Below are 20,997 nucleotides of genomic sequence, written 5' to 3'. Positions count from 1 at the left end.
TTGATCTAAAAATCTACCCCAGCCATGGCGTAGGAACTGGACGCACTCTTCACTGAGCTCGCCAGTGAAAGAGACACTTCCCTAGTGCTGTCAGAAATGAGCACAAGTTTCATCGAGCTGGATGACAAAAGCAGGCCTTGCTGCTGCTTGGAGGGTGCATAAGTGTCGGACTTCTCTCCTCTGGTTTATCGCGGTCCTGGAAATAACCCACTTTTCCTTTCGCCTTTTCACCGGGTCAAGTGCACAGCTTCCCATACATGCCTCACCCTCCAGTCTCCTTACTCAACCGGCTCAAGGCCACCAGCATCTCAACCTTTAACATTACTGCAGTTGAGACGCTGGTATGCCCGTGGGTAGCCAACGCCCCGGAAAACTGTCGGTCCTCTGTCCAAACATGGAATCCAAGACCTCATCCAGAGTCAGCCTCTCCAGCCCATAAATGCTGTTTTTTAAACCCAAATCAAAGGTCCTCTGGGCTCTTAATCTCTAAATATAAACTACATCTAGCTTGAAAGGCTAACCCCTGTTTATCAGGAGCTCTTCCGCCCTCTAGCGGCGGAAACTAAAGCCTGCAGGGATTCCTCATAGGTAAAACTATATACACTGCAGGCCCTTCAGCAACAAATCGCTGTTCGCATTTATCAAATAAGAGCCCCTCAATTTGTGTCTAATAATTTCTCAACTCATACATTGCTATTTCGGTGGAACAGATTTTCCCTCTGTTAAGAAGTGCTGCAATGGTTAAATCGTTCAATGAAACTGCTGAGATCAATGTCGGCTCTTATATTACATTTTAAAAATTTCCTGCCAGTGCCACTCAATATCTTGAAGGACCCAAGATGAAAACGTGCTTAGTAATAAATGTTGACGGGTTTCCATTTAAAGGTACACACACACACTCTGATACCCATACATGAGCACATATATTTAGATGTACGTGTATAGAGTGTATTATGATAAACATGGGCGAAATATATGGTTTGCTCAGGAAAACAGCTAAATACGTATATACACAAATTAAGAAGAACTATGTTAATTGATTATACTACTTTTCCAAATCGTAGCATCCTCTTGTCCGGGCAAGCAATAAATTTAAAAGCCCCAGGAATGCATTAAGGTGCGTTTAAAGTCCTCATTATTTTCTTTTCACAGGCGCGTTCTTGCATAACAAAATGCCAGTCCTACTCGGTTTTCGCTCTGCAGCAAGAGTTGAATGAACAATTAAAGGAATTAGATATTAGGGACCGTCTTCTTTCGTTTCACTGTTAAGCAGAAGAAAAAAGGCTTCGTAATTTGTCGAGTGTTTTAATGGGCAACGATCTGCTCTGAGTCTATCCATTACTAGATTGAACGTGGGCACGCTGGAACCATCTTGGAAATGCTGTACGTAACCCGGAATAGTGAAAGAGTAGAAGGGGTGCAGGCCACAGTTAAGGTACGCTGTCAAATTACAGTGTCTATGTCCAGTACTGGAATGGGACACGGTGCTGTTGGTTGTGACTACGGTACTTTGGAAGAGCTGTGTGTACGTTCCAGTAGTGGAGAAACAAGGTGTGCTACATGGCAGACACCAAGAGAGCCGTGTGTTCCATTAGTAGGACCACTTCGTAAATGTTCATAAGGAGCCGAGTATTTGAATAATAGGTTGTGCCGCGTGGCATGCCTGAGGTGAACTGGGGTAGCTTCTATGTGTGTATCTTTGATCTAGCTGGCTACAACGGGTAATTTCAAAAAGTTGTCTGCCATGATGCTAGGACAGAACAGGGTTTTGTAGTTCGAGTTGATGTGCTGTGGCAGAGTTGTGTGAGCCCAGTGTTTAATTGTGCTAGATGTGAGACACGGGCACGTGTGAATCGGGGCACAGATCCGCCATTTTTAAGCCCCTGTATCCTTCTACAATCAGATAAATAAAGAGTCAAACTGCATGCGGTTATTCTGCAGCCGTCAAGGCCCGCCGCAAAATTATACATCCAATGACCGAATCCCCCCGGATTAGCTGGACGAATAACCAGTCTGCTTGTTTGCTCAAAAAATAAGAAAATCAGGTTGGCTTTCCTTTTGGGAGAGGAAAGTAGGGCACTGTATTTAGGGGTATTTCAATTAGTTGATGACAGTCAAGCAGAATTGCTGCGGGCAGGCTACATTTCCTGGACGGGATTTGCGGCATACGGAGTAACGAGCTACCCAAATAAAGGATGTTTTCCGTGTTCAGCCAAGACATTTTTGACTTTTACTTCGTCAACATGACGAACAGACTTTGGGGTTTTTTTCCAACCTGAAAAACAGAAAAAAACGATTTGCCCCTTCATTTGTCTTTCTTCCTAACAGCCATAATAGAGAATCTCTCTCGCAGTGTGCAGTAGCAGCCGAGCGGCGCCCACAGACCGCACAAACTATTATTAGTTTCAAGGGTGAAAGGCACAGAAGGACCCAGTTTTACCTCCAAGGTCAGAGGCTCGAATGGCGGCGGGTCCACTCATTCTTCAATCCTTTAGAGGCCAATTAAATGAGCACTACTGAGATGGTTTACAATAAACACTTATTACGGACAAAGCCGCCTTGTTAGGTGAACATACATTTTACAAATACAGGTTGTGTCACTTTTGTCCTTTGTCCTAGTGCTTCCGGTTGTAGAAGCACATCTACTTGGACTGGAGCCCAATCAATCAATCATTAAATTTATAAAGTGCGCTATGTACCCCTTAGGGTTTCGAGGCGCTGAGGGAGGGAGGGGGGGGGGGGAGGGAAGGGGGCAGCTGCTATCAGTCGAAGAGCCATGTCTTGAGGAGTCTCCTGAAGGTGAGGAGGTCCTGGGTCTGGCGCCAGCGAAGATGCCAAAAACGGCACAGAGTGAGCCATTTTAAAAAACTGAGCTATAAGTGAACTGAAATAGTCAACTGTTCAAAAAAATATGGACTTAGAGAACCAAAAACTGGTCCAAGTCACATTTCCCGCTTTAATTTAAGAAGGCTAACAAGCACCGGAGGCCACTGACAAGAGGAGATGTTGACTGCAGTTCGATGCGAGCCTAGTTACTGCTCCCTGTTTTCCTCAAGTCACAAACAAGCAAGCGCTGGCAATGCCAACGGGTTTCGCCTTAGTGCTATCTATTGGCTTTGTCAGTTAAAAGTGAATAAAAAAGCACCATGATGCGATCAACGCTGGCCACGCTACAGTGCTGTTTTTAATTGCTTTACGCAATGTTCCACGCAGTCCGTGCTGCTATGTAAAAAAAATAAAAAAAACATTAAGAAAGCAAAATAGCTTGCAGCACAGAGCTTGGTATTGTTTTTAAAAATGTGGCACAGCAGGACGAGCTGTGTGCAACATAATTGAAAGTAAACCAAAAAGCGCTAGGACGTACTCAATGCTGGACGCTTTACTGCACTTTTTTCACCCAAGTTAACAACACTCGAGTTACCAACATTTCAAGGATGGAAGGCTGATTGTACTCGTTCATATTCAAACTCGGGACCTGCCGATAACTGCTCATTTCGCTGGTGAATTCGCAAATATGCTACCAGGGTTGTTCCCTTACATATTATTCCTTCACTCCAGCAGGGTTGCTTCTCAGATGGAAATGTCTTATTTAAAGAGGGTAAACATATACTAACTGCTATATTCTACTAATCTGCTGAAGAAGGCACGAGCTCGTTAAAAAGATTGTTTGGCACAATATTTTTATTTCCCGAGGTTGCTTCAGAAAAATGTGAAGCACAAAAATATTGAATGGCATAAATATATAGAATACTCGAATGCACCCTGTGGGATGTCGCACTATTTTTAGGCTTCCGTTATAGTGATGGAAACAAAACAAAAAAGGCAGTGGAACATTAACTGTGAAGACCAGGGTCGATGTTTACAGGCCGAACCATGACTAACCCACCTTAGGTCATTCTTCAACAGCAGAGAGCCCTGCATGCTCCGAGCTGTGTGCGCCTCCTGGCCATTGACGGTCACCCCCCGAGCCCTCAGCATGGTCCCTCGATGTTTCTATACATCAGCGGCACGTGTGCACTCCACATCCAATAAGCACTTCAATATTTTTTGTGACACATACTTGGATTGGCCGAATTCCTGCATGAGATCGAATCTTAAATTTCTTTACACAAGACCCTCCAAAACAAATCTAGTAAGCTATGAGTTCAAACATGGAAGTGGCTGTCTTGCGAACTGGAAGTACTAACGCCACGGACTAAAACACACAGTTCATTAAAAAATAAATAACTGTCAACGGACAGGCTGAAATGTAGACCTCCAACCTAATTAGCTAAGAGAGTCGAGCAGCTGAACTTGTCCTTGTGTTAAGCAACTGGGATTCATGCAAAACATTCCAATACCTTCGGGTGATGTTCGCGCTATATAAAAATGAAATTAAAAAAAGGAAATAAGTAATCTGCCCCCTGGAAGCCTGTTTTCAGTTTCTTAGCAGACTATAATAGTATCCCAACTGCTATGTATATTGTATATTTTTTGAACTGCGCGGGAGGGGGGGGGGGGGGGGAGAGGATCGGGGTTGATGTGGAGCAGTGTAAAGACAGAACACAGCTGCTCGTATGGAGTGCAGGCAAGCAATGAAAACATTAAAGTACTTCGGAAGTGCGACGCTAGTGGAGGGACACTGGTTTCCAGCCACTCATTGCCAACCAGAAAGGATGTTTGGTCCAAACTCTATGGGGACAGATGAATCAGAGGAAGTCAAGGAACGAAGAGAGGAAGTGACTTCAGATGACCAGTTAGAAGCAAGAAAAGGAGAGTGAACGGGGAAGCCTACCAATGGTAAGCAATGGGAAGGCTGGGGGAGAGATGTAAGCCCCTTTTAAGATTTTTTTTCTAACACAAAAGATTTCACCACAGCGCAAGCGCTGTGCCGGCGAAACCTAAAAAAGAGGATTGCAGTATACCCTCCCAATGGGCACCTTAGTTCAATATCTCGTTTGTGGTCACCAAATTCCAGAGACTAGGGGACAAAATATGGTTCTGGCAGCGTTGCAACATTGTGGTAGCTTCTTTCCTCAATACAATCTGCAGGGTTGACAAATTGTGCGATATAAGGTGGCACATTCCGTGGCAGTATGTCGTTATTACTTCCCTCGTCTATCCCTCCATTATTCTATTCAAACCTACTAACAAACTCACACATCCTCTGCTCAAATCAACTCATATTTCCCTACATTAATCCACCACTAATCATTTTGGAATCTGGAGTAGCGTGCTACTCGCCGTAAAGCGCTTCAACGCCTCATCAGGGATAGTAAGCGTTATAGAAATACAATTACAACCTGCACTCAGGTGTAAGTCAGATGGGTCTTCCCTCCTTATCTTTCTGGTCAATGACTGATTCCTATCCACGCCCTCTATTCCCCCTGGGGGTCAGAGCTGCATTTATTCCTCGAGATCGTGTCTCAAACTAGGGCAAAAACAACAATTGTATAGTTTTGGTTAGATCGCCACCTGCACTGGTGGAATAGAGCTTCTCCAGAAAGCCAGACCAATAAAATCTAGAAAACGAAAAAACATGGTGAAAGACTTAAAGCACTGCGAGAAGCTCCATCCAATCCAGGTTAGGTGCCAGGTTAAACATATATAACTGCAGTCCATCAAAGCAGATATCATCTTAAAATATTTTCATCCAGGGCTTTCACAAAGGAGAGGAAGCAACAGTCTAATCAAGAAAATAAATGTGGATTCCTAGGTTTCCTCCTATCTCCTGATGTTAACTGGCACCGAAAATGTACACTGGGCTATAAAAACAAAGAACTCCTGAGCGAAGGTCAGTTTATCTATCAACGATCTTTTGGGGCTAAATGCATATGGCAATCACAAACCACATAACATGATGGAAGTGGGGTCAGAGAGGTGCCTACTTTTGGCTGGTCTATGGCCAGTAGGACAGAAATGGCTTCCCCATGTGCAGCTGGCCTCCCCATGTGCAGCTGACCCCCCTGTTTTACGATGGATGAAGTATGTGCTCACTGAGGACAACAGACAAACCTTGCCCATTTAGCAAACCCACCGCATGACGGCCCAAATGCACAACACGTCAGCATGCTGCTTAAAACACCACCTACAACGTAATGTGGAAGTGAAGAACCCCAGCTATGGAGTGTGTTTTACCAGCGGCGCCATAAGGCTTTGTTACCCCTACGTGTACAGGAGCCACCGAACAGTCAAATAGCTGCCACCAACCATCACTGTCGCCATAGCCAACTTCGAAGTGGCATGAGCCACACTCGACTTTGGTTGGCAGTAGACTTTGCATGTGCTCTGCCAGGAAACGTCAAATAAAATATAAAGCATTCGCCATGGCTTGAGGACTGGCGAATTCAAGGAAGAAGAAGCAGGGCATGTCATGAAAAAGCACTGAATTGAAGGATGGCACAAATGTCTGCACAGTGCTGGAGTGTATGATAGGTGTCAACTGTACATTGTCTTGGGGCGAGTGTTACACCAACTGTGGGGAGGCAAATCCTGATGCCAATTTACGGAGAAGTGGCATCCGCCATGTTCAAGCTGTAAACCAAAGTGAAGGTGAGGGGAATGGAAGTGACAGCTTTGCAACTATCTATTAGCAATCCTCATTCTTTCCCAACCTCATCCTACTCTGATGTTATGCCTCTGGTTTGCTCCCTAAGGTTAGGTTTACACTTTATAAATATCCAAAAAAAATCTGTATGTAAAGTATCCCACCCATTTGATAGGGTCGGACCTAGGGCCCCTGCTCACTCGGCTACTTCCTGCACTCTGTAGGCAAAAGCCAAGAAAGCGAATTAGCATTCCAATGGGCTGAGAAAAATGGGTACCCTTGAACAGCCTTAAGGTATTTGTGTTGCTTCCCTGTTTTTACAGGCAATCCTGTGGCTCTTGGAGAATAATTGGTTACAAGATGCATCTGAGTGGCATGGTTAGAGAAATCCAGGTTCCTGTGAAGCCAAGGATGTTTTATTTCCCATGACTGTACAGCGTTAATGTCATCTGTGAAGTCATAAATGATAGCATAGAACATGTCATGAGTGATGTCATATGTGAGGTCATAAGCAGCGCATGGTGGGTGCTCAAGTTATAGTTAGTGCTGCTAACTATAACTGATGAAATTCTGTGTCTTTTTTACTTAAAAAACATTACCTTTGTCACTAAGAAATTCATCTAAGTCTAACTTCAGTGAATGTATGTGTGTGTGTGTTATTTTATTTATTATGTTTTAATCTATTTTCTAAATTGGTTTGGGGATTTTCTTGTGCTGAGTTTTCACTTTATTGCTGTTAAATGCCTGTAAGTCAAGCCTGACTGCCTTCATGACAAGTTACCAGATGGTTAAGCACAGGTTTATTTTGTGACTTTTGTTGTTCATCCAGAAAAGGTTTCCATTTATTATCTGAGTGGTGCATCCACCCCTCCAAACTAATAACCCAATTTCCTACATAAAACCATATCACAGTGGGCAGCAAAAGGAATACATAACACATAAAAAAGTTGGGCAAAATACACATCCTGAAGGCCAAATCCAAAAATAACTTGGTCACCCATTGACCCAATCCAAAATAGATCTGTACGTCTAGCTCTTAAACTCCAGCAGACCTTCAATGCAGCCAAAAAGTGACTAGTGTGATTGATTGTTCAATTAGAGATTGCTCTTAAAGATCACTGTATTCATGCATAGAACATGTCAAAGTATGGTGCCGACTTTCCCAAAGCAATGTTCACCTTGGCCAGTGTTAAATAAATACACTTGTCTCAGGCTGCAAGTTTGGGGCCTTTGAAAAGTAGTTCTCAACCGAGTCACATTCTAGAACAAATTCCAGCTAACCATCAGACTGCGTCCTAAACCTCTTACCTTCAAATGAATAGGCCTTCCTCCTGAACATTTTTTAAGGCTCATTCTGATTCAGGAATGACTGACTCAAGTACAATTTAGTTTATGTGCATCATCATCAAGTCTGTGTGCATGCACAGTTAGTGGTTAAGAGTAAAGTAGATAATGTAACAACAATAAAAAAAAACTGACTTGATTTTCAGTGACACGCCTTGAGGAACTCCCACACTGACGGTGGCGCCTAAAACACTGTGCCTGGAAATCTTCCTCTCTGCGCCGTATTCCAACACAGTCCCAAAGAAGCCTGCCCTGAAAAACAAAGTTCAACATGGAAGTTGAGTTGTGAAATACAGAATGAATGATAATTGTTGTCACTGCCAAAGAGGCCGACTGAGTAACTCTTATAAAGGATCAAAGGAAGAAAACTATTATGTAGTGATGACTTGGATTTAAGTTGGTCGTTTTACTCAGCAACATCTCTCGATATACATTAACAGACGCATCTATAAATGTATAAGCATACCTTTCAGTGAAAAAAGCATACCTTTCAGTGAAAAAGATACAACTTCAGCCTTCTGAAGAGATTTAAAGGGATCAAATGTTGTGTTCTTTCAAATAATCCACTACACAAGGGATTTGGGGCCAGATGTAGCAAAGGGTTTTACCCATTCTGTGTCTATGGGAAAATGTGTTCATACATATGGCCCTTGGTCTTATATCTGGAATCAGCAATGCATTTTGGATTGGGTCATATAGCTACGTGGATGGTGTTTGCTGTTTGCAGGGACAGGCTTAAGTACAATTGCTAGAGGTTGCCTCGTGATTCTAAATTGGTTTATTATTGATACAAAAAAGTTACTTACTGTTTGTGACACCTTTTTGGTGGATACTCAATCTAATTTCAAATTCCTGATAATGTGAATCTCCAAGGGTACCAGGCTAGACGTGGAAACTCTAGCAATATCTCCTGCCTGCCAGTAGGTGACACCATTGGTTTTTATCATGACTCCTTTCCGGTTCCAAATATGATCATTCATACCGGCAAATAGGCACTACCCTTGTGTGCTGCCCTTAGTTGTCTTCTGTGTTTCCCAAGCTCTCAGATCTGAGCATGCATGCCCAGACAACAACTAACTTTGAGACATCAGTTTATGAAAAAGTCCACTACACAAAACAGGGAGGTGGGAGATGGTATAGAATATCAGGTTAGAAAGAGCATCTACCAGCAAGAGTGTTACCCAAGGTAACCAACTTGTACTTCTGAGGAAACTATTAACAACAGATTCATCTCCTTTTGAATCAGTACCAAAGCTTTTCCCCCTCCAGGGTGGTAGGTTTGAAGAGTATACTTACACCAGCAAGTCCAGCATGACTGAATGGGCTAAATGTCCCTCTAAGCAGACTTGAGAATTGAAGCAGTAATATTTTGTGAAAGTATGGACAGACGCCTACTTGTCCAACCGGTAGGTGTCCAAAAGCAAAAAACACTGAATAAGGGTTGCAGTGGTAGTTATCATCTTTCTGAAATGTGCCATAATGGCCTCAGGAAGATCTTTTCTGTCTACTACATAATACTACTTGATGTCATCAAAATAAGGAGGGTTTCTTGACCGCCTTTATTATCTTTGTACCTGTGAACCCAATAAACAGTTTATCAAAACACAACACTCCTTAGTCATATTAATATAGGAGCTAAGACTTGGCATGGGTCCAGCCAGTGAAGCCTCTCCTCCTCTTTAGATGTGTACAGTGGAGAAAATAATGCAAGAGGTTTGATAGATTGTTACACATGTAATGGTACCGCTACTTTCTGAAGAAAGGAAGCAAGGGCTCTAAGTACCGGCTTTTCAAGGGGAAAAGGTAGTACATACAGAGGCTGAATTAACAGGGCATGTAAGTCTCAAGCGTGCTATAGTGATGGCAAAGAGTAAAGGTTTGTAAAGACCTAAGAATAGAGCTGTGGACAGGCTTGAACCTACATCAGAAAGGTTAAATTTAAATTAAGGGTCTACTGCGACATAATAAAGGGATCAGACGGGAACATATGTGAAAGTCCTTATAAGCATTGCATCACAATAGATGGCTTGAACAATGTGGTTGCCCAAGCAAACAAGGAAAGGCAGGAGAGGTCTCATGATTAACCTTTAGCAATGCTGACTGTAAAGCCTTGTCAGGCTATAATAATACAAACAGAACATAAGACAACCTCTCTTGTAAGGCATTAACATTCTTCTCATCATACCAGATGACAAATTTAGATTAACAGTCTGAATATACATAAGTGGTGGCAGGATAGAGGACTTCCAGAATGACATTCATCATTTCTGACAGACAGCTGAAACATCTAAGTTCAGTCTCCTCAATCTCTACACGTGGATATTGTGAGGTTTTAAGTGTAGTACTCTGCTGTTCTGCTGCAACAGAAGATCCTCCCAAAGAGGAAGCCGAAGTGGTGGACACATGGTCAGGAGTACTTATTACCAGAACCTACAAGCCCAAAGCAGGGCCATCAGAATAAGTTGTGTTCAGTATCCTCTTTCTTCACTGCTCATAGATAGTCTTTTTTCACTACCCACCCTGATCAGAGGCAGAGGTGGGAATGAGCATAACAGCGAGAAGTCCTGCCAAAGACTGAATGTGTCCATTAGGCAAGCCCTCGTGTAGGAAACTCAAGAGTGCAAAGTAAGGAGCAATGAGTGATTTCAGCGGCAGCACAAAGGTCTACCACAGGTGTAATCCGTTAGTAGAAAATCCTTGAGCCAGCTCTGAGTACAGACTCTGTTTGTGATCAAGAGATGATGCCTCTGTAACCACCATGACTTCTAGGAAGGGCAAGGGGAATAGCCAGGTGCATGTCAGACTGGCATCAGTCATCCACCACTGAAGGGACTTTTCCACCTGGTTGGGGACACAGATGTCTGATAGGCACTGGCGGCCGGTAATTTTAGGAGGGAGGGGGCATGCGGAAAGCACACTCATTCATTCACACACACACGCACATCCATCCACAACACTCATCAACATTCAAACATACATGCACACACAAAAAAATCTCTGTCTCTCTCTCTCTCTCTCTCTCTCCCTCCCTCCCTCCCTCCCTCATTGGCTTACCCTAGGTCAGCCAATGAGGGAAGGCAGCATTCCCAACTTCATCATAGAGTGGGATGGGGTCAGTGAAACTTCTGACCCCCTCCCCACTCTGTGACAAGGTGTCACTGATTGACCCTCACCCTGGGTGCTTCAGGGCTTAAACCTGAACCGCCTAGGTCAGAGTCAATGGGTGACACTTACCCTCGTGACCGAGGGAGAGGGCCTCGAGGCACCTTTGCAGAGCCGAGGAGGTCATTCCCATAGGAGCTGTGACCTCTTCAGCCCAGCAAAGTTCAGCTCAGACAGCCAGGAGTCTGCACTAATCGCGCATGTCTCGCTCCTGGCTGCCTGAGCTGAAGATGAAGAGTGTCTGTCAGGCTGACCTTTGCTCAGCCTGAGAGGCACTCTTCATGAGGGGCAAAAGGCAGGGGGTGGCCCCACTGCCCTAAAGGATGGGCTGCGGCTGCTGAAAGGTATGTGCAATGTTTGGCCCACTGCAGACGCAGGGTCGTTTAAAGGGCACACAGTGCACACAAGTGTAAGGTACCAGCAAGATGAGAGAAGATAATACCAGAACGCAAGGGACATTAGAATCATTACAGGTGGAGCAGTAGCTCTTGAGTAACATTTTATCCTAGCCCAAATGTCCCAGACTTGCTTTGGAGATGGACAGACCTTCAAGGCCAAGATAAATGGCAGTCTCTCTGAAGGTGTAAGATATTTAGACTCACTAATGGATAACCCTAGTGTAAACAACAACAACACTGTTTTCCGCAAGTGCCCGAGCCTTCATGTAACAGCCAGGCCTCCAGTTACAGAAACATGTTTATCCATGACCTGTGAAGAGAGAAAACAACCCAAGCTGTTACTTTCGTAAAGACCCGAAGGGCCAATGTAAGGCAGAAGGCAGGACAGTGAACTGATCACACAACAAAATGAACATACTTCTGATGGCACTGCAGGAATGGCACATGAAAGTGTGCATTCTGAAGATCCAGGGGACACCATTCAATCACTGCAGTCCGAGTCCAGCAGTACCTGCACAAGGGTCATCAATATTCCTTATTGAGAAACAAGTTCAGCAACCTGAGGCCTAGAATCAGCCTAAGTCCCCATCATAATTGGGACTACAGAAGCAGTGTAACAACTCATTTTGTGCTCTAAGATACGCTCTCAATCATTACACTGGCGAGCAACACCAACCTGGACAATCTGTAGGATGTGCCAGACCAATATGACTGTGCACCAGTAGGGTAGATAGTATTAGATGTGTTCCCAAGCCTGGATAGCTGCTGAAGGACGAACTAAAAGAGTTTTGAAATGCTGCCCAAAGAAGAGGAGTCAGAAGGTGATGTTGATAATACTGTCATTGTCCACGGGCACCAGCTCTTTCTCTAGCGTTATGAGAAGCCTGTGTCAGCTCCTTGATGGGCTGGGTCGCTGGTCACTGGTAAAAGCTGAGGTCTCACAAGTAACCTAAGAATTATGTACATGGTTTGTGAAATGAGAAGGCTGGACATAGCAACCCCCAGGGGTGAGCCATAACAGTGCTGTTTTAGAAGGGCTCCAAACGCACGTTAACCTTCTCTGCAAAAAGTCTGCCTCTATTAAAGAGAATGTCTATCGAGGATGCCACAAGTTTTACAGACTCCTAAAATGGACTTATGACTGGATACCGATTTGGTATTTAGATGTGGTATGCTTTGGACATCCCTTCCAAATACCAAACGTTTACCCTACAAATTAATGTTTTTGTACTGTAATTCTGATCATAACCATAGAAAAGTAACTGACTTCCAAATTGGGGTGGCAACTTATTAAAAAAATAAAATAAAAAATAAAGGGGAAGGGGTCCTCCCTGCACCTCTTCCCCTTTGTGACTTGTGGAAAACGTTTCCTGAGGAGTACACAGTGGTCGAGAGGAAATCAAAGCTGCTTTTAAAAGTTTCTTTATATAAATCCAATTACAGACATTGTGGTGGTCTGCCGACCCTTGTAGGCCACCATTCTTGTGACTGTATCCAATCGTAATGCGTCACAATTTACGATGTAACCAACAAACATTAATTAGGTAGGCTGCACTGCGACCCACTCAGATTCAAAATTTTACAAACTGACCTATAAGTATATAGGTTGGTTTGCAAAACTAAATTTTGGTTGCAAAAATACTGGCGGCAAACTGCGACCAGTTTAATGATACCATCTTGACCTTATGGACTCCATGTCCTAGACTACAGCACCTAGCAATGAGGCTATTCAATGCAGGAGCAGAACATGGTTTTGACCACGCTGCCAAGATTGGACTAACCGCAGTCCCTTAAAATGGCAGAGATTGCAAAATGGAAGGGTATGATTTAAAATCTCCATCAGAGTAGTCCTAGTCTCATCAGTGGGGAGTGGCAAATCTTCTGCTGCCCTCTGGAACAACAATGCAAATGATGCACCTTCTTTTGCAAATTAAGGACAGATTTAGGGGAACTGGCAAAGTCATTTTGTAAGTCAAAGTACAAACCAGCATCCCTTTAATGTTGTGGGGCAGAGGCAAATTATCTGTTGCTTCATCATAATGCTGGACTGTCTGGTGGTACTGTGCAACATTAGAATTTGATCCAGAAATAGCCTCCATTCTTTGGAAGTAAAGCTGCAAATGCAGAAGAACTGGATGGAAGTCGTCCTCTTGGTATAGCTGCGCTTTAGTTATGGTACCAGGCGAACTCCTGCAGCAGACTGATCTGGATCCGGGGAGAAATATAAACTGGATTTGTATCTGGAGCCAGAAGGTGCACCCGAGTAAGGCAATATGAATTTTTAAATAACAGCACAGCTTTCATAAAAGCTGCAACTCGCTGTGGATTCAAATATGGTCTCAGGGCCTCATGGCGCATCAACTCCAGATTCAGCCTCGAGTCCGAGGAGAAAGGAGAAGCTGGAGTCCTGGTTCATGACCCCTTTCAAGACTGGTATACCTGAATGTTGAAGAGTCACTGTTGTTTTCCTTACTTTGTTCTCTCAACTTTGCCATTCCTGTTGAGGGCAACCTAGACTGGCGCCGACCTCAATCAACCCCAACGCTAGAGTTCAGCAATTTAAAACCTTGGCTTCATGCTTCCGGATAGCTTCGAGGTGCATCAGGGAGCATATGTCGCAGGAGCTGGAGTCATGTTTGGTGTTAGTGTACCACAGGCAGAGGTCATGCAAGTCCATATCCAACATCTGTTCAGGCATGAATGACAGTGTTTAGAAACCCAACACCTTCAGAGGCAATATTCCAGCAGACTACCAAAAATGTGTTGATGCTAACAGGCTTCAGAAAAAGTACTGAAATCAGAAGGAGCAGAGTTGAAGATCCACTTTAAAGGATGCAAAAAAGAAAAGAAAATTACATCAGACTTCAGGGCTGAAGCCTATATGTGTTCTTTATCATCTTTTGTATTCTTCATTGTGACATCCACTGTGCCACTGGCATGCCCAGATGTGGGTCCTGTGTCACTGGAACAAAGGGCCAACTGAGTGAAGACACCAAAACAGGCTGAAACTGGCACTGGATTACTTGTGTTCCAGTTCAGAGAGGCACTGGCTTGGCAGTTTGGACTGAACTGTGACTAGTGGCAGGACCAAGGGTGTTTTGGGTATGGCTGGGTCATACCTGAGGTGGTATGGTACACAAAAAAGATGGACTGGGGTGATTCCCATGTAATTTCTAGTGGGTGAAGTTAATTCAAGCATTCTATTCATCTGTTTTTTGTATTCTTCATGGTGAGCTACATACCAGTGAAAACTTGTACAGCATTTGCTATGGGGCACATTTTCAGTTTTCTGTGCAGAAAACATACCGGGTTTGTCAGAAAATCAGAGGAAGGCACTAGAGTGCGACAAAACCAGGGTCTGTAAACCCTATTGTAAACTAAAATAGACTATCTATTTAAGGTCTTAAAGAAGGTAGGGTTTGAGATATGTTTTTAGAAAATGAGTTTTGACTGGCACAATTCCATGCCCAAGGAGATAACTAAGGGGTACTTCTCCTTAATTTCCCTACTATTTAGTCGTGCAAGGGCCTTCAATTGCTTTGAAAATAAATAATCTGTTTACTGGCTTACAGTAGGATAATTAAAAGCCAACAATGTTTGTGAATTACTAGCTAGTGATGTTAGAAAATTATGAAATCACCACATGATACATTTTCCAGAAAATCATTGATATGGAGCATTTATTGTGCTACTGAGTTGTACCTTGGGAATCTAAGATGATGTTGAGGCTACATATAAATGCAAGGCACTGAGGCCCTGTAATGGTTCAAGTCAAATGCCACTATGAAAGCTGTATTCTGATGCAAGCATGTTCACTGTGATGATCATTAACTTCAGAATGCAAATCTAAGATCCAACTGGAATCTCAATCCTTGATTTAGATTCCTCATTCATTTAAATGTATGGCAAAAAACAAATACTCTGAAGACCTGGGAGTCATTTCTTCAAAGAATAAAGAAGAAATGAAACGTGTTAATTTCCCGTAATAGGTTTGAAGCTTAAAACTTTTCAAGCTTCACATGCTGTGCATTATTCCTCTATCTAGGGCATCTACCCAACAGAAGAAAATAAAAGTCTGAAGATGGCTACTATGTGATTGGGCACGGTGAGCCCAAGTCTAGATGCCACAAGGAGTTCTTATCAACTTTGCCAGAGGTAGATGCCCACAAAATTAAAAACGTTTTCCTTAACACAATGTCTTTACCCAACCACAAGATGGCGAACAATGCACAGCAGGTGAACCTAGAGAAGATCCATGGTAAAATATACACCTTTCTTCTCAAGTCTAAAGTAAGGAACATGTATGACTCTTCAGACACATTTTAGAAAAGGACCTTAGACAACCACAATATGGAAAATGTGGTCTAAACAAAGACAAGAGCTTTAGGGTTTCCTGTGGAAGATTGGCCAAACATGAGGTTGAACAACAAGATACCTTTTTGCACCATCGCTCTGGCTCCACAACGAGAGGCCAAAAAAGGAAGATATGTAAGTACATGAAGGTAAAATGACCTACCGCTGGGCAAAACACTGGGATTTAGCTGGGGACAAACACAAAAGATCCTTTAATATGAAGAGGGAAGAAGATGTCCGAGTTGAAGTAACATGTCTAAGGTTTAACTTAGGCTCAAAAACTGAGTAAATTTCATTGAGCTTTCTCTTCTGTCCAACCGTGCCTTTCTAGAGTACATCAAGATTGTTGGTATTGAGCATTTGAGTCCTAATCACTACATCATGGTCACATTTGCAGTGGTAAGGTTGCACTCAAGCGGTATTTAGCACTTAATATTGCCACAAGTTTTACCTGTTTTACAGGCTGCTTCTGTCGTTTTCAATTGGATTTCTGATTTCCTGCATTCAAAGACGTCAGAGTAATAGAGGGGGCACCTGGTGTACCTATCACAAATAGTGGGACGAGGACTGTTTGGGAAAAAATCTGATAGTTGGCAGGTAGGGCTCTGTGAAGCTGAACGTTGTGCTCTACCAACAGAACAGTTCAATGATCAAACTAAATCTTTAATAATGCATCTGTTCTGTACTGGGTTTCATGTATGCCAACCTTATAAGTGAGTGTGCTAATCTGTTTAATCGTTTTTATAAGAATTTATCTGTAGCCTTAGAACGATATGCAAGGCGCATTAACACACTAACTAGTTTTTGCATTTAATTGTACTGGGTGTAAGGACTACTCACTTGATAGATCCCTTAAGTCGCGTTTGGTCTTCATCTTGAAACTTGTGCTGGTAACTGACCATCATAAAGGAATGTGGGATACCGAGCTGAAAGAAAAGAACGAATATTTGTTTATTCATGATATAGCCGAAACTGACTAACCCCCTTCACCTCAGCACTTTCCTCTTCTTTGCCTGGGCAGCTTCGATGAATGCCCGGGCCCTGGCACCTGCAGCATCATGTACCTTCCCTTTTCTCTCATCACAAACCTGGTGCTCTGATTTCAATCCCCACGCTAGTGTAAAAAGCATCTGCACCCCCGAAATACTATCCGCTTCGTGTGATGCACAATATCCGTAGTTATTTTCTGCATCAAAAAGGATTACAAGTCTAAAGACAGGTAGTATTTTAAGGTGTAATCGACTGCTGAGCAAACATCACCCTAATCAGGAAAGAAGCTTCATGTAGATGGAGATGGTGACAAAGACCGGGTGGATTTGATTTTGGAGGGGGCTCTTCTAGCTCGAGACTGCTAGTTTCTCCTCAATACCTTGCTCAGATATCCCAACCCCTCCGGGAATCAGACAGAACGTGAATGTGTGCAGCTCTTCATTAGTTTACAAGGACTATATTTAAAAAGTGGAAAGCGGGTAACAGGCACGTGAGCCTGAGAGTTAGCCATGTGTGGTGGCACGCTCCAGGTGCCCCAGTGTGGCTGTAAATCAATATCCAGGCAGGCAGAAGCCTTCAGGGCCAGAGGTCACCCAACTCTCTAAGTGTCAGCTCCTGCTTGCCCATACTAACGTGGGCAGAATGTTACAGCACTTTACGAAAGCAATTAAATGGAGAAAACATGAGTTAGGTTGGTATTAGCAGGTGTTATTACAGGTTGCTAAACATATGATGCGAAGAAAAGTTAACACTGTATTGAATTCACATGTGCCCCCATAGAGGAGTGTGCCACATAGACCCATGAGGGCTAGATCCATGTCAGATTTCAGTCTAACCATTAACTGAGCTCTAATTAAGTACACTGCACGAGTATTGCTTTATGTGGGTACAAACAAATCTGGCATGGATCCAGTCTTCTTCTTTCTTCTGCCTTTCATGAGCACTCCTTTTATAAACGATTTAAAATGTAAAAGACCCATATTAAATAGCATATACAATGCCAACGTCCTAGCTATGTAAAATAAATAAATACCCCTTTCTTAAACATGTTTAAGTACATTAAGGTGTGTAAAAAGGCTGTTTGAATTTCTGATTCACTTAATCACAGGTGTGATGTTACTGTTGTAAATGGAATTTGCTCAAACATAATTTATTCCAGGAATTTAACTGTTGGCATCTGGTGTGGCCATTTCTAAAGGGACTCAACTTTAAATGTTGCTGAAGACCCCAAAATGACGAGTACGTGGGTATTTACCAATAACTTACACGTTTACTCATGTCAAGGGCAGAAGTAGTTGCGTTACAGGGTGGCATTTGGAGAAGATCACCACCACAGACCATGGGAGTTTATAGGACTAAAGCTTTTTAACAGAGGTGAAGTGTTCCCTACCAATAAATAAGCGTATAAAATATGTGCACTGGCATTGATGGATATCACCAAAGCCTTGTCCTCCAACATATGAGATTTGGCCTAAATTTACCAGGTGGATCAAACTCCTTTATACGGCTCCCACTACCCGTGCGGACTTGGAGGCAGGGAGGGGTACGCAGCAGGGCTGCCCTCTGTCCCCATTGCTGTTTGCCCTGGCAGTCGAGTCTTTGGCCACAACATTGCATTGTGACACGGCTTAGTTTTGCATCCGAGTAGGAGAGACCACCAATTTAATTTCACTATATGCGGATGATGCCCTGTTCTACCTTTGGAGGCTGGCAGTCTCGGACCCGCTCCTGCTGGCATGGTTGGAGGCCTATGGTGAGGTGTCCGGACTGTGCCTGAATAGGCAGAAGTCGAGGGCTAGTGGGGAAACTACCAACGTTGGGGCTGAGATGGGAAACAGTGGTCTTTAGATATCTGGAAGTCATTATTGGACACTAGCTAGAGAGACAATGCGAGTATGAGACGGATCCACTAGTAATCGCACTGACTAATCCTGTGAGACTTTGGGATACTCTGCCCCTGTCAATGGTGTGAAGGATCGCCATTGCGAACAGTGTCCTTGCCCCAGTGCCTATCCGTTACACAGAGTGCACTGTACACATTCACTTGCAGTTTGTTTAACCACTTGATCAATTACTGATTTCCCTAGTGTGGGGTGTAATAGAAGCAGAGTGGCACTGTTGTTGCTCCAAACGAGACATGGTGGAGGGAGGCAAGGGCCTCCCAGCTTTGGAACTGTACTATTAGGTGTCTAAGCTGCAATATGCCACTGCTGGGTTTGCAGAAGACAATAAATAGGATCGGAGGCTCACATAGGGCACATATGGTACGCACTCACTATTGACGTTACTTACGAGTGGCTCCCGACAGGCCCCTAGTATCTCCGAAGCAATACGACAGGTGGTGGAAATATAGGAGGGACAGTCAACAGAGTCTTTAAAAAAACACCCTTGGACTGGGAGCTTATCATCTGGGTGCCAAGGTCTTTCAGCGGCATCAGTGCTGACATGTCAATCACATGCAGGAGGCGGGGAGGGTGCAAAACACTGGAGGGGGCTCTACTGTAAGGAGACGTTCCGTACCTTCGCAGAGTCTAGAGAGGTATTTGCAGTAGGGGGGACAATTTTTTCAATATGCCAAACTGGCAAAGATGGCACGGGAAACATGGATGCATTTTCCCAACACGCCTAAACAAATTAAAATGCTGCACTTCATGCTGACAGTGGGAGCGGGTTGCCATACGGTGATGATATTGTATGAAGACAAACATGTGCAAACAGTGCAGGAGGTCGTCGGCAACACAAGGCTTAAAATAGAGCACATTACCTATATGCACAGCACATACCTAACGACGGTCAAGCTTAGCCGAATGGACAGAGACAGGTGGTGGACTGCCCCAGGAGTGGGGAGGAGGGTGTGTCCTTTCTCCACATAGCATGGGAGTGCCCAGAGTTTCTGGCATACTGGGTTCAGGTGGTGATGCAAATAGAAGTGGTTACGAGGCTAAGGTTGGATGAGACACCTAAAGGCAGCTTGCTGGGACTGGTCGATCGGACCAAGCAAGGTGAAATGGTGTGGAAGTTCATGCAACTGCCTTTGGTCCTGACCAAACGATAAGTGGCTATGGGTTGGCTGGGAACCCAGCACCCATCGCTGGTGCTATGGAAGACTGATGTCATGGAGTGGGCGGTGGCAGAGGAAGTCCATATGAAACTACACCGACAGGACGATGTGCTGATGGGATGACCTAAAGGCCTGGGAAGGGCTCCTAGAAAGACTTCCTCTGAAACAAGGTAGGAATGGGGACATATGTACACAGACACAGATGGATGTGAAGGTGATCCCACTAGGGTACAGGATGGAGGGGATAGAGGATAACAGACATACAGCCACCCGCACAGCGATATATGCTGACTGACGCAGGGTGACGTGGCAGCAGGACGGACCTGGCAAGAAGTCGGGAGAAAGAGAGGAATGATACTCAGGTTGTGAAACCGGTGTCACAACTGAGTATAGGCTTACGGAAACAGCAGGGGGTCTGCACTGTAGACTGGTGGGACTGGGTGGGTTAGCACTCGACCTCGCCTACACCGTACAAGTAGGCATACCATATCCAGCGGACTTTCGTACTTTAACAAGCTCCTATGCCTGTTATTGCTGCGGGAAGAAACGTAATGTGACGATTCTCACTGATGAAGTCTAATAAAGAGAATTAAAAAAAAATGATATATATATTTAAGGGTAAACACATGAAGAAATTTACAGCGGATTGATTTCCTTCACGGAAATAGTTAAATATTAGAACTCTCGTGAATATCGACAACGTAACCTACGTCACCCCACAACCCTGGGATATAACCTGGAAAGATATTTGCTTCTCAAAGCTGCCAGCATACTGAAAACCACACCTCGTCATCTATAACGCTGTTTCCACTGTGCCCCAGACCGTGATAACTGCACCTCGGTGGTCAAAATGCTTGATTTTGGAAACATTTCCCACGTAGGATCAAAAACAAAGACAGCACCCTTCCAACGGCACCCCTACAAGTGTTTCAGTGCCCACAAAGGGGTAAGCTCTGCATAAATATTACAATATAATACAAGAGAACTCCTTTACGTTTTTCTGAGTTTCACAAAAGTTTGAAATTGTCTTCAAGTGTAGACTTAGCCCTGTTGAAGTGAATTCCTAAGGTTTTGTGAATCAGGCCATTGATTAACTCAAATTTAGAAAACTAATTGTAGGGTCCCGTATTTAAAGTGCAGTTTCTCCAATTAGAAGCCAGTTT

General features: G+C 43.8%; 1 protein-coding gene across 1 annotated transcript in view; it reads right to left on the bottom strand.

Annotated features, from left to right (window-relative positions):
- The window catches only part of DNAJC11 (DnaJ heat shock protein family (Hsp40) member C11), a 595,273-nt gene that overhangs the window by 126,606 nt on the left and 447,670 nt on the right, over positions 1 to 20,997 (bottom strand). Inside the window, exons 9-10 of the mRNA XM_069240219.1 lie at positions 16,624 to 16,709; positions 8,006 to 8,122 (exon numbers count right to left, since the gene is read on the bottom strand). Of these exons, the coding sequence (XP_069096320.1) occupies positions 8,006 to 8,122; positions 16,624 to 16,709 (203 nt within the window). The remainder of the gene's footprint in view (positions 1 to 8,005; positions 8,123 to 16,623; positions 16,710 to 20,997) is intronic.

This window comes from Pleurodeles waltl, chromosome 6 (genome assembly GCF_031143425.1).
Source record: "Pleurodeles waltl isolate 20211129_DDA chromosome 6, aPleWal1.hap1.20221129, whole genome shotgun sequence".
Taxonomy (NCBI): domain Eukaryota; kingdom Metazoa; phylum Chordata; class Amphibia; order Caudata; family Salamandridae; genus Pleurodeles; species Pleurodeles waltl.
The sequence above is the reverse complement of the archived record's forward strand: the minus strand, read 5'-3'. Positions and strand labels throughout refer to the sequence as shown.